The sequence below is a fragment of the Rosa rugosa genome, chromosome 6, assembly GCF_958449725.1.
Source record: "Rosa rugosa chromosome 6, drRosRugo1.1, whole genome shotgun sequence".
Classification (NCBI taxonomy): domain Eukaryota; kingdom Viridiplantae; phylum Streptophyta; class Magnoliopsida; order Rosales; family Rosaceae; genus Rosa; species Rosa rugosa.
Genome location: NC_084825.1, coordinates 25,327,226 through 25,340,498, shown reverse-complemented (window position 1 = coordinate 25,340,498; position 13,273 = coordinate 25,327,226). Strand labels below are relative to the sequence as shown.

Below are 13,273 nucleotides of genomic sequence, written 5' to 3'. Positions count from 1 at the left end.
TGTTTGGCAGGCATGTCTGGTCAATTATTAGCAACATTAAGAGGTCGAATGAAATGACCATTTGGTCTGTTTTAGTGCTTCATCGGCCCCACTGCCATTAAAAAGTTTTGACTCAAATCTCCAATAAATAAGCATAAACCTCGTTTTTGTGAGTGACCGGCCTTGAGTTGAGTTCAATTAGTGGATGACTAGTTAGTGCCGAACTAACAAAAAAAAATTTGTTTAACGTTCTCGTGTTCAAAATTTTTGGCTCTCGACACATTTACCACTTCGTGTGTTATGGGTTAATTGATATTTACTACTAATAGTAACAAGGTTGCCGGTTGCTACTTTGCTACTGTCTATGCTGTCCTACAAACCGACCATATGGGGCTGCTATATCCATCAATCTAAAGCAAAGGTTTTGATGATGTCAAGTCTAAGTGCCCAAAACCACGAAGATAAAGTGGACAATCAATGTGTTTAATTTGTTGGCACTTCACAGAAAGAAACAACTTTCCTAAAATCACGAAGAAGTGCAGAAATCAAGTTCAGTAACAACAGAGAATATGCTTAGTAGAAATTTAAAAGATGAATCTGTTTCAAACATGTCGATATCATGACAGATCAGCCAAATTGATTCACAGCCGCTTAATTCAATGTCTTCACGTCGACACAGATCGATAAGGGTACCTGGTTTTGCTGTGATGACTGCATCTATCAAACAATTTCACGTTTCTTTCTCAGTATATGTTTGATAGCTTCTACCTAAGGATTTCCTTCTCGCCACGGACCTAATTGCTTGCTCAGTTTTCCTGTCAAATCAACCTGCGTAGGGTTTTCCTTTATCTTCATCTTTCTTAGGCGTGTGCTCACAGCACAGTACATCTAACAATCACAGCCGTTCTTCAAATTTGGCCACCTTCTATATATACCAAACCATCTCTGCTCCTACTTCCCTCAACTCAAAGCAAACACCCATCTTGGCTAGCTAGCTTTCCGTTCCTCTTCGAGTACTAATATCACTACTCCAACTTTTCTGGGTGGCCAGTGCTATTAAGCTAGAGCTAGCTAGTTCTTCTGAGGTCCCTTCAATCAGCTATATAGATAGCTAGCAATGGCCGGCTTAGATACTTTCAAAGACCAGCAGGTTTGTGATGATCGATTCTTTATTCTTCTTTACTAGCTGTCCCCATTTTTACTCATTTCCATACTAGGTTTGTGATGGATATGTTTAACAACTGCCATTTACCTGCACTAGGGCAATGCATCTAGTCATTAATTGCTAGATGCACTACTTCTTATAAATAAAAACTTCAATCAATAATTCAATATTAATTATTTCAGGGCTACGAAGAAGAAAAGAACCAAACGATGACAGAAACTTGTACGATGGATGGAGCCGTTGATTGGAATGGCCGCCCTGCAATCCGAGGGAGAACTGGTTCTTGGGTTGCTGCAATTCTCATATTAGGTACATAATTAACCCTAGCTAATTAAGCTCCATATATATAGACACACTAATTACAACATGAATTTATCTTATTAATCTCGACATGTTTTATGTGATTATACCAAAAGCCACGTCTGTACTAAATTTTCAAATTTGGGTCTTGATGAGTCTCAATTGTCAAAACTTGGATAGTAGTTTGGTTCTTTTCTCCATCATCAGTGTACATACTTCTTAATTTTTATTTTATTTTTTTATTTTAGATGGATAGATCCCACATTTTTCACAAAATAAACAAGGCTAATCACATATTCACATATCAATTATTTGTTCCTAAACATTATGATAATATTCTGAACCATAATTCACTATGGTATATCGTTATATATTTCATACAGTTTTCTTTCTTTAGTCAAATTTATGTTTCATTATTGGTTAAACTTATATTCAGTATATTTTCTCTCTAAAATTAGTGAATCAAGGATTGGCAACATTGGCATTTTTTGGAGTAGGAGTGAACTTGGTATTGTTCTTGACAAGGGTACTGGGACAAGACAACGCTGAGGCTGCAAACAATGTCAGCAAATGGACCGGAACAGTTTACATTTTCTCTCTTCTTGGGGCTTTTCTTAGTGATGCTTACTGGGGGAGATACAAAACTTGTGCAATCTTTCAAGTTATTTTTGTTATTGTAAGTTTCTTATTACCAATCAAAATCCTATTAATAAATTCCTGTACGATAAAATTTCTGCCATATATGATATGAGCATAGATGATATAATTAAGCAGATATATGGTTCCTCTTTGGTAAAAATTAGGGTTTTTTTTTTTGGTAAAAATTATAAATAGTTCTTGTGGTTTGGAGTAATGCTCAAAATTAACCTTGTGGTTTAAAAATATTTAATTTTACCCTTGTAGTTTACAAAAGTAATTGATATTGGTCCAAATGCTATTTCGAAAACCCCTCATGTGCAAGGATAATCATTTCAATTTACTATTTTAAAAGAAATTAAATTAAATAGTATTGGAAAAATGAAACTAAAAAAATTAGGAGGTTGTGGAATTCTGGTTTTTATTTATTTTTAATTTCATTTCCTATAAAATTTCTAATTTATTTTTTTTTGTTTTGATTTTTTTTATTAAGATGACAAACTTATCCTTACACATAACTTTCACATGGCGAAGTTTTTGTCAAAATTAGCTTTTGGACCAACTGTGATCAATTTCGCAAATCACATGGGTAAAATTAAACATTTTGAAACTACAAGATTAATATTGAGTATCATCCCAAATCAAAGGGATCATTTCTAACTTTTACCCTTTTTTTTTTTGTCCTTTTGGCCGTAGTCGTGTACACAGAATATCTAGTTAGCGTTATTTATACAAAAATTCTTGCTAGTATATATTCATGTAATTAATTTGTTTTACAGGGCTTGACATTATTGTCACTAACAACCTACCTATTCCTGCTCAAGCCTAAAGGTTGCGGTGATGAGCAATCTCCATGTGGAGACCATTCGAATTTTGAATTCGGCTTGTTTTACATCTCCATATATCTCATTGCACTAGGGAATGGAGGCTACCAACCTACCATAGCTACATTTGGAGCGGATCAGTTTGATGAGGATGACCCCAAAGAAGGTCACTCGAAAATTGCCTTCTTCAGCTATTTCTACTTGGCTTTGAATCTTGGCTCCCTCTTTTCTAACACAGGATTAGGGTATTTTGAGGATAAAGGAATATGGACTGTAGGGTTTTGGGCATCTACAGGCTCTGCTGGCATGGCATTGATTTTGTTTCTTTGCGGAACTCCAAGGTATAGGCATTTTAAGCCTCAGGGCAATCCTCTTTCTAGGTTATGTCACGTATTGGTTGCTGCAACAAGAAAATGGAAGGTCAAGATCACGTCAGATGGACATGACTTGTATGAGGAACACGGGAAACAATGCTCTGAAAATCAGAGTAGGAAAATACTTCACACTCGAGGAATCAAGTAAGTTCACATTTTTTAAGTTCTATTGAAATTTAAACTTAGGAGTCATTATAGTTGTCGGATCTTCAGGGTCAAATCTGTGATTTTTTAAGGTCTTTAAAAGTTGGGCTCTCTAATTGTAGTATGCATTTTTTTTATATGAATTTTCCTGAAATAAATCTATAAACTCAAAATCAAACAAAATATAATATCTAAAATATTTGTATTAATATAATAAGGCCGAATATGTTCCAAACCAAAATTTAAAAGATTAAGCTAAAAATGTTACAAATTTGAACTATAAAAAATAGCTAAGAGCATCTCCAACAAAGTAGCTAAAGTAAAATTAAATATAATTTTTAGTAAAATGGGTAGCTATGTTTAGCTAGGAATTTTGAATAGTTATATTTTCATCTCCTATTTTTTCCCCTTTTGTCCAAACGGCAATATATGATTTGATAAAACATTTGAAATAACTAGTATTGCTGCAGCAAATTGTTAAGCCTATAACTATATTTCACTTTTTATTTATGTTGTTGAATATGCTCAAAAGATGTTCTACAACAAAAAGTTAAAGCTAGAATGGTCTACAAAAATGAGAGATTTACTTTTCTTTGATCTTGGGGTAATTGCATTGTTGCATATAATGTATGTTTACTCTTCTTTATCATATAAATATAATAAATTTTTTACTCCTAATGGTGATAACTTTTATTTAATATATATATATATATATATGAAAAAAGTGTATATATATTAAATGATGATGATTGGGCTTTCATCTAATATAGATACACACACACATACACACACAACAACATATGATGATAAAAAAAATTTATTGGACCCCCTAACTTTCTAGGGTTTCAGAAAAAAAAAATAATAATAATAAAGATGATAATTGGACTTTGGGCCTGAGGCAGCTATTTCTTGGGACTTGCCTCAGGTCCGGTCTGCTGATCTTAATTAATTAATTCTCTATCTATTTTTAAATAAGATTCATACATGTTGAACAACAGGTTCTTGGATAGGGCAGCAATCGTCACATCAGAGAAGTTCAACCAAATAGACGGATGTGCTCCAAATCCATGGCGGCTTTGCACAGTGACACAAGTAGAAGAAGTTAAATGCGTACTGAGATTACTTCCAATTTGGCTATGTACAATACTATACTCAGTAGTTTTCACTCAAATGGCCTCCCTCTTTGTAGAACAAGGTGCCGTAATGAAAACCACCATCTCCAAGTTCCACATTCCCCCAGCTGGTATGTCAAGTTTCGACATCCTCAGTGTGGCAACTTTTATCTTCATTTACCGGCGAGTTCTCAACCCACTCGTTATCAGGTTACGAAAAAAAGGTCTCACCGAGCTTCAAAGAATGGGGATTGGTCTAGTCATTGCCATCATGGCTATGCTCTCAGCAGGAGTTGTGGAGTGTTTTAGGTTAAAATATGCAAGAACAAATTGCGTCACTACCGATTGTGAGAGTCGAAGTTCATTGAGCATATTTTGGCAAGTTCCTCAATATGTGCTCGTCGGAGCTTCCGAAGTGTTCATGTACGTGGGTCAGCTAGAATTCTTCAACAGTCAAGCACCTGATGGGTTAAAGAGCTTCGGTAGTGCACTTTGCATGACTTCAATATCACTTGGAAACTATGTGAGTAGTTTGCTGGTTACGATAGTGATGAAGTTTTCTAGTAGGGATAATATATTTGGATGGATACCTGGAAACCTTAACAAAGGTCATCTGGATAGGTTTTACTTTCTCTTAGCAGCTTTGACTACAGCTGATCTCATGGTCTATATAGTTTGTGCCAAGTGGTACAAGTATATCAAGTTTGAAGCGAAGGGAGGAGATGATCACAATGAAAATATTAGGCAAGCTGAACTTGGAGTCTGATCAGTTTCTGAAATATTTGCAGTGTGTGGGCTAATAAAGCAAAGATGCATGGGATAAGTCGTACAACTTATTTCGGTAGAATTTCTTTTTTATTACGACATAAGAACTATTATTGTACAACAACTCATGAGTGGAATTCTAGATTTTCCACTTTAAAATGGGATACGAAAGCCACTAAACTTAGTATTGGACCACTTAATTCGGTAGAACAAACATTGCTCGCTATCACTACTACAAAAAAGGCCCAGATCAAATAGGCACAAATACTCATCTGTGCCTTTTAAGCAATGAATGGAGACAGATTGGGCACAGATGCCATTGTGAATTGTACATAACCTTTATTCAACCCTATCTTCTACCTCTCCTGACATTTACCGAGGTGACCTAGTGTTTCATCTAGAACGCGCCTCAAGCATGAGAGGATGTTGGTTTCGTGCCTTTTTTCTGGGGGGTTTGTTACCCGATGGTGGCTCTGTGTTCTGCAGATCGGGTGTGTCTAGTGCGGTGAGGCCATAGATCTTGGAAGGCATTAGAGAAATTGAAGAACTTAAAAAAGCTTCTCAAATGCTGCTAATCCCAAGAACATATCAAGGTGCCATTTTTTTTTTTTATCCCATTTTGTATCTCAATAATCATTTTAATTTTGGGAATCCTATAGCTTTGTCTGGTTGTTATCCTTTTTAGGGTTGAATTCATGTTTTCTTATTCTTATTCCGTGAATGTTCCTTTGCTCTTGCATTGACTGAATTAAAGTTTGTCTTTTGGAGGAATGCATGTAGTGTGGTTTGGTTTGTTTGGAACCTGATCAGACTCTGGGTTCAATTTAGAGTTTATTATTATTATTATTTTTTATTTATTTATTTATTTTTTTATAAGTGGGCTGTGGCTGCTGAAATGGGTTCTTTTCCCATTGATGATAGGGTGGTGTTGATTTCATAGGTTTGTCTTGAAACCATATATAGCTGATCATCAGGTCATTCATGTGCTCCTATTTTTGCCAAATATTAACAAGCATTCTATTGATATCACTTATACCATATACCGCCAAGCATAAGCAACGACCTCTTAGGTGGGCCCTGCGGCATGGCTAGTCCCGCCTGCGACATGCATTCGGTAGTCCGACACCCGAGCTACCTCGCTATGGTGGAGGTCCCTTGCTAGGAGACCACCCTCCCATGCTCTCCAAGAGGCTTCAAGAGAAGTAAATATGTGTATTATGTCCCACATCGGAAATATAGAATAGAATGGGACTTCCTTTAGCTATAAAGGGAAGTCCTCCCCTTCTTAGAGAATGATGGATCCATGATCCCCAAATTGTATCACTATCAAAGGCTACTTGGCCTCACTACTAGTAGAATCTCTAAGTGGACGTAGCCTTGCCTCAAGGGCAAGGTGAACCACTATACATGCTTGTATCTCTCTCTCTCTCTCCCCATCATGATCCATGCTTAGTTCCCGTTCCGTATTCTCACACAGAAACATTGGCGCTAGAAGGAGGGTCCCTAGGAGTTAGGGTACGAGCCTCCGACCTTGAGCAAGGGTCATGGACGGGTACCACCAATTATGTATGTGCAAGACACCCCGCAGCTTGAGCAAGAATCATGTACGGGTACCACGAGTCAGCGGGTACATGCGAGACACCCCTCTTCCTCACCCAAGCCTTCGAGCCAGCGGGTACGCAAGCTTCCGGGTATCTGAGAAGCTTCCGGGTACATGAGCTTCCAGGTACACGAGTCAGCAGGTACGCAAGCTTCCGGGTATCTGAAAAGCTTCCGGGTACATAAGCTTCCGGATACATGAGCAATTGGCACATCTGCAATTTTCTCTTCACACCCAACAATTTAGTCAGAAGACCCCGGACTGCTTCTGTTCCATGCAATGCACTTCAGGCTACAGATGAGTACTTTCGTCTTATCTTATTTCAAATGACTGTGGTCAGCTAATCCTATTATTTCAAATGCACACATGTCCAGCATGATTGATTCTATGACACATAATTCATTCATGCCAACTATCTTGCCTATACACATGCTAGCACTACTACTGGTGCCATGTATCAACGTGCATGGTCGAATATGACTGCTAGCTCAGGACACATTTATCCCCCACACTCAATTATGTTCCTTCCATACATAAATAACTACACACCGGCCACTACGCATACATGGAAAAAATTTTAGTTCCCAGGTTCTCCTGCAAACCCGTACAGGCATTACAGGCAAAGCCTCAGTCAAGCTCTTCTCCGGGTTCAACGACAGCTACCGCTAAAATTTCACTGCCTCCCGGTACAAAAAAAAGAAAGAAAGCAAACTACACCTCAGTGACCCAACCCGGAGCTCGCTTCCGGCACCCGCTGGTTTCCTCCAACTCTCGCCCCTTTCTAAGCATCACACTCGTCCGGGGTTGAAAGGAGGAGAAAAGGAAAGCTGGGTTTCTGTTCCTTTCGGCATACCGGTGGTGACCTGGCATACTGGTAACAGGCGGGTCCTTCCCTCCCCCGGGAACTCTCGGTTGCTTCCTCACCATCACCGATACCAACAGATCACAGTACTATCACCGAAGCTGGTACCCAACCTCCCGGCACTTTCACCTCCTTCACCAACTCATTCAAACATCAGAGACGCTCCGGGATTCAAAAATTTTGTTTTTTGTTTTTCTCTCGGCTGCAACCTCCGATACCGACAGTTCATGACATTGGTAGCTCCAACATCCCACTTGAGTCTCGCTGCTGCCACCAGGACCGTCATCCTGATCGCTCCCACTCATCGAATTACCTGGGCCGCTCGCACCCTTCCGGGTCATCAGGAGTTTTCCCTTTCCTACCTTCTTGGTCGAGGCCTCCGGTATCATCACAACCATCACCGGTACTCGTTGGTCATGTCCGGGTCAAACTTGTCGATCAAAACTTTCAACTACTCTTGTCCGGGCACTAGCTCAATCTCTCCAGGCACTGAAGAAAAACCAGCGTTCCCGTTGATCATCTGGTTCTCTAACAAGGTTCTACGGCACAGCCCCAACCTGCACCTGTCTTTATATGCGAGTTTGGGATCGGGTACCTGCACATATCCTTCCGGGATCTCCTTGTCTCCTCCGGGACATCAAAAAAAAAAAACAAAGGGAGAAACTGATCAGTACACCCAGTACTCTCTCGGGTCTTGCTTCAGGGACGAATTGAATTGGCAACCTTCCACAGGTCTTGCCTGAGATGCAGCACGCTCTGTCTTCCCAGAACAAAGTAATGAAAGTTGACGCACGTCAACCACTTCCAGCAGATAAGAAGCTATGCCTTCCTCCCTTCACATATGGAATACAAGCATCCCACTCTCAGTCACCGCTGTTCTCCATGTGAGTCTGAATCTGGATTAAAAATTCTGGCCTTGGAACCGAGGACGGTGCTCAATATAGCTAACCACCGAGCTAAGTCTTCAAAACCAATAGTTTATCTATTTCTCTATTTTGACTCACAGAGTCAATCATGCAATACACATGCCAACGTTGTGGCCACACACATATTACATATTCATGCCTGCTTCCACATGTTAACATGCATGAAGCATTCAATGATAATTACCTCTTTATGATTGCTCATTCAATTGATATCCAGGCATGAGATATTTCTATATGTACACAAACTTGTCGGCAACACAATACTTAATTGCTTGTCTCTAAATCTCTAATGGTTTAAAGTATTGCTCCAGCCAATGTCTAGTGGCTATCAAACTCTACATTATGTTTGTTGAGTTCATTGCCATCAATACTACCACTATGTCAAAAAATGCTTCATACCATACCCCTCAGACGACAGAAGACGTTTTTTCTGTTGTCTGATTTTTTTGAACGTCTTCAGACAACATATTTAACTATTTATGTCGTCTAAATGGTATTAAAATCAACTCCAATTCAACTTTTTCAAGTTTGTTATAATTTAGAAAATTCAGACAACAGATTCTGTTGTCTGAGTAAATGGAAAAGTTTATCCGGACAAAATTTTTTTTTGGTTGAACGTACTAAAACTTAATGTGAACTATTTGCCAAAAAAAAAAAAAAAAAAAAAACTTAATGTGAACTAGCAGATGCCTATACCCCGAGTTTTCTCAACACTTAGTAAAAAAAACAGAAATTTTCCTTCTCAACCCTAACCACACGACAGCCGACCTCCTCTTCATCATCCTCATCCTCCGCCTCCGACCAGCACCCGACGGCTCCCATCCTCCTTCTCCGGCTCTGACCGTTCTCCACCCAATGTCGGAGCAGCACTTCTCTCATCCATTTTGACTTCGACACACCTCTTCTCTCATCTCTTTTCTCTAATTCACCGAATCCGACCATTCTCCACCCAAAGCCAGAGCTCCGCCTTTCCCTCGTCGAGCCCTAACGTTCAAGACGGGTTCGATTCATGTATTTTGGTTTGGGTTAATTCGATTTTGCGTATTGTAACTGGATATTGATATTCGATTGTTTTCAATGTCTATGTTCGATATCCCTCTGGTTAGAACGGAGGTTATTAGGTGGATTGGAGGTGGGTTAATTCATATAAATAAGCATAAGTCATGTCAATAGCAGTTATCTCAGATTGTTTATGCTTAAATGATTTTGGGTTGTCAATTGCATATTGATACTTGGTCGTACTCAGCACTGTATGTTGTTCTGAAATGTGAAGTTCATTTATATATCTTTTGAAAATCTTGGATGCTAAAGAATTTAATTTAATAAAATGAAAAGAATCAGATACTTTCGTTTGTGTTCTGTATATCTAGTTATAGTTTTGTAATTTCTTTTCCTTTGTTTGGTTCCAAGACAGCAACTTTAGTCCATTTTTTGTAAGTGAGAAACCTGGGTAGTCTATGACATCAAATATGTACACATGGTTGTTTATTTTCCTAAACCAATTTGATTGAGATCTGTAGTAGCATGATCGATGTTTTTGGACTTCAAATGGTTGAAGGTCTGTTGTAGAGATTTTTAAAGTTTCTTTGAAGGGGGAATGTAATGTCTGTCTTACTCTTAACATGGATCATACTTATATGTGAGCAGAGAAGATTATACTAGTTTGATGAGTTTTTAACTTTTGATTAGTTGTTAATCTTGGTTTCTGTTTTGATCACTGCTGTTCTGCTGCAGATTTTGAAAATTAACAAGCACTCTGCTGCACTCCTCAATGGAAGACAAAGTCAGTTTGGTCGGGTTATTGGATCTCATGTTAAGGACGAATTGAAGAACTCAAATTGGTTTTGAACAGCAAACTGAATAGAAAAGGTAATTGGGAAATCCATATTTAGAGTTATGTGTTGTTGGTTAATTGTCCAGATTGTGATTTTGTTAATGATTTTGTGTTGTAAATTGCATATTGATACTTGGTCGTACTCAAAATCACATAATTGGTGTAGTTGAGGAGTTGACAATGCTCTGCTGACAATGCTTTTTTTTTTTGGAGCTATGTTGACAATGCTTATTTATGTCTTAATATTTGGCTGTCATTCTACATCAGTAAATAAAGCAATTGCAGAGAAATAGTCTGCATTCTAAGTAGTGTAGGAGAGATATTAGAGAGGAGAGTAACTGAGGTTTGAGTAAGTGAGAGGCAGTGAGAAGAGAGATAAGAGAGTGGGAGGACATTTATAAGAACTGTCGGTGGGCTTAGTAAAGCCGCTTGGTCGGAAAGTCCTTCCGAGTAGTACAATCAAAGGGTAAGTAAAAAATTGGGGCAAACGATTGTTTTGATGGAGTAAACGACCATGTATAAATTAAGAAATTCTTAAATGCATTGATACAACTAATGCAGGATTTGACGGTGGAGTTGTGAGATGAAAATCTTTGGTTCATGCATGTACATCCTGAATTTTGTGTTTTCTTTTCTTGTGGAAGCAAAAGTCTGAAAAAGTCATATATGTTGGTTAGGAGTTGACTCTGTGTTTGGTGGTACCTTTTCAACTTGCTTTGTTTTGCTCTTCTTGCAGGTTTGGATTCAAGCTGAATTGGTTTAGTGCTGATTGTTTTTTCTGGCTCAAGAGACAGGTATCATCGATCGTTTTTCTTTGCCTATTTCTTCCTATTTGATTCTCATCTTTTTCGTTTTCTTCTATTGCATCCCTTGATCTGTGTATATACTCATGGCATCAATCTTGTGAAAATATATACATGATATAGATTTTGATTCTTTTTTTTTTTCCTTCTATTGTTTCCTCTGTTCATATACTTATGGCATCGATCTTGTGAATATGAAGATCACGGGGATTATTGATTAATTTTGATTCTGACTTTTATGTTTATATCATGTGAATGCCATTTAATTATTTTTACTTTGGTTGATGTGGCCTGCCTTGTTATGGTTATGATATTTTAATTATGAAATTGCACACGTCTAGAGGGCAGACTATGCTACCAAATGTGCTTTAACTCCCTTATCTGCATTGTTCTTTATCTGCATTGTTCTTGAAATCGGGTTGGGTGTTTATCTTTTGGTTCTGGGTTTATAGCTTTTGACCGAATTAAATGTTTGTTCAGTATATATATGATTGTTTATTGGGTTATGTAGGATTTCTGGTCAAGGAGAGGAGTGAAGGAGAAATGGGTTCTGCACTCAGATGAGTTTTTAGCCTCTCCAAAGTCGGAAACGTTAAAGATCTTGCAAGATTAGGTTGTGGTCAATTGTTATAAAGGTATATATGAATTAATCATAATTTGAATGGCTGGTTGTGCTTCTATTATAAGTGGAATCCCAGTAAACCTGGTTTACCATTAATTATGGTACTGGACACATGCTCTAAGTGTCTGTATATATATATCTCCACTAGTGGAATTAACAAATTGGGTATCAAGTTTCAGAATTATGGTAAAAAAATGGTCATGGTTGAAGGTCTATGGTTTTAAATTTCTGGTTGGCTCTCCCTTTGATACGCATATCCAAATAGAAATTTGATTATTTGCCTTGGTTATAATGGACTTGCTGCATTTGCTTCTCAAATTTAATGAACCTTATTATGTCCAAATCTGAAATATGCCTATAATATGAAATCTGATTGCATCCTAATAACTTGCTGTATTTGCTTGTTTCAGTGGGAAAGGAAATCAAATCTTGCTTACACACAGAAGGATATTGATGTGGTTCGAGCTGAATGGGCAAATCATGTTATGAAGTTCTAACTTTGGTTCTGTTTAAGGTAGATGAGTAGCATCATGAACTGCTTTTGTGCATTTATATATAACTGATGGAAAGTGTTGATGAACCTAAATTATGCATGCAGTTGCTTTGCCTAGCTACTCTTTCTTTACCTTATAGGTTTTTGACTTAGTGCAATATTAGGTAAATGATCGAGATCGATAAGATGGTTTTTTGGTTCTCTTGATCATTATGTAACTATTGGCTAGGTTTAGAGTTGGAACTATGGATTGTATTTTGGATGATGTTGATGCAATGAAACGTAGCCATCATTTTCAATGCAGATTTTAGTCCAATTTTATGGTTTTGATGATTGTAAATGAATGATGTTGAAATGGTTGAAAGGCAACATATATATGCAGGTTTCACAATTTATGTTGTATCAAGAAAATAGAAACAACAGAAACAAATGATCATCTGTTGTTTCTACCAAGTTCAAACAACAGAAAAGTAGAGTTCAAAGCTCTCAGACAACAGAAATAGGTGGTTGATATGTTGTTTCTACCTATTCAAACAACAGAAAAGTAGAGTTCAAAGAGCTCTCAGACAATAGAAATAGGTGGTTGATATGTTGTTTCTACCACGTTCAAACAATAGAAAAGTAGAGTTCAAAGAGCTCTCAGACAACAGAATTAGGTGGTCCAAACAAATCTCAAACAACATAACTCACGGTATAAATGTTGTTGCATACGAAATCAGTCAACACATAACTGTCATTGTTCTTTAAATCAGATGACAGAAGCATCAACTAAGCTTAATATTGGTTCAATCAAACGACAGAAACAACAAAAACTCCGTCATCTTACATTAACTA

The 13,273-nt window shown here is 37.7% G+C and overlaps 1 protein-coding gene across 2 annotated transcripts; it reads left to right on the top strand.

The window, feature by feature from the left end:
- The first annotated feature begins 492 nt into the window (after window positions 1–492).
- LOC133714719 (protein NRT1/ PTR FAMILY 7.2-like) lies at window positions 493–12,742 on the top strand. 2 transcript variants are annotated; one of them, XM_062140937.1, is made up of 9 exons: window positions 493–1,129; window positions 1,327–1,453; window positions 1,903–2,120; window positions 2,860–3,422; window positions 4,421–8,645; window positions 10,422–10,556; window positions 11,258–11,315; window positions 11,836–11,959; window positions 12,357–12,742. In XM_062140937.1, the coding sequence occupies exons 1-5, from the start codon at window positions 1,097–1,099 to the stop codon at window positions 5,298–5,300; spliced, it is 1,821 nt and encodes a 606-aa protein (XP_061996921.1). In that variant the 5' UTR covers window positions 493–1,096; the 3' UTR covers window positions 5,301–8,645; window positions 10,422–10,556; window positions 11,258–11,315; window positions 11,836–11,959; window positions 12,357–12,742. The 2 variants fall into 2 exon arrangements, with proteins under 2 accessions (XP_061996921.1, XP_061996920.1); XM_062140936.1 differs by having other exon boundaries at window positions 4,421–10,556.
- The last annotated feature ends 531 nt before the right edge of the window (window positions 12,743–13,273 follow it).

Bases quoted from the DNA above. Each gene is read 5' to 3' on its own strand.
- LOC133714719 (XM_062140937.1), top strand. From the start codon at position 1,097: ATGGCCGGCTTAGATACTTTCAAAGACCAGCAG. The intron at 1,130-1,326 runs GTTTGTGATGAT...TAATTATTTCAG, and splicing joins ATACTTTCAAAGACCAGCAG to GGCTACGAAGAAGAAAAGAA. The intron at 3,423-4,420 runs GTAAGTTCACAT...GTTGAACAACAG, and splicing joins CTTCACACTCGAGGAATCAA to GTTCTTGGATAGGGCAGCAA.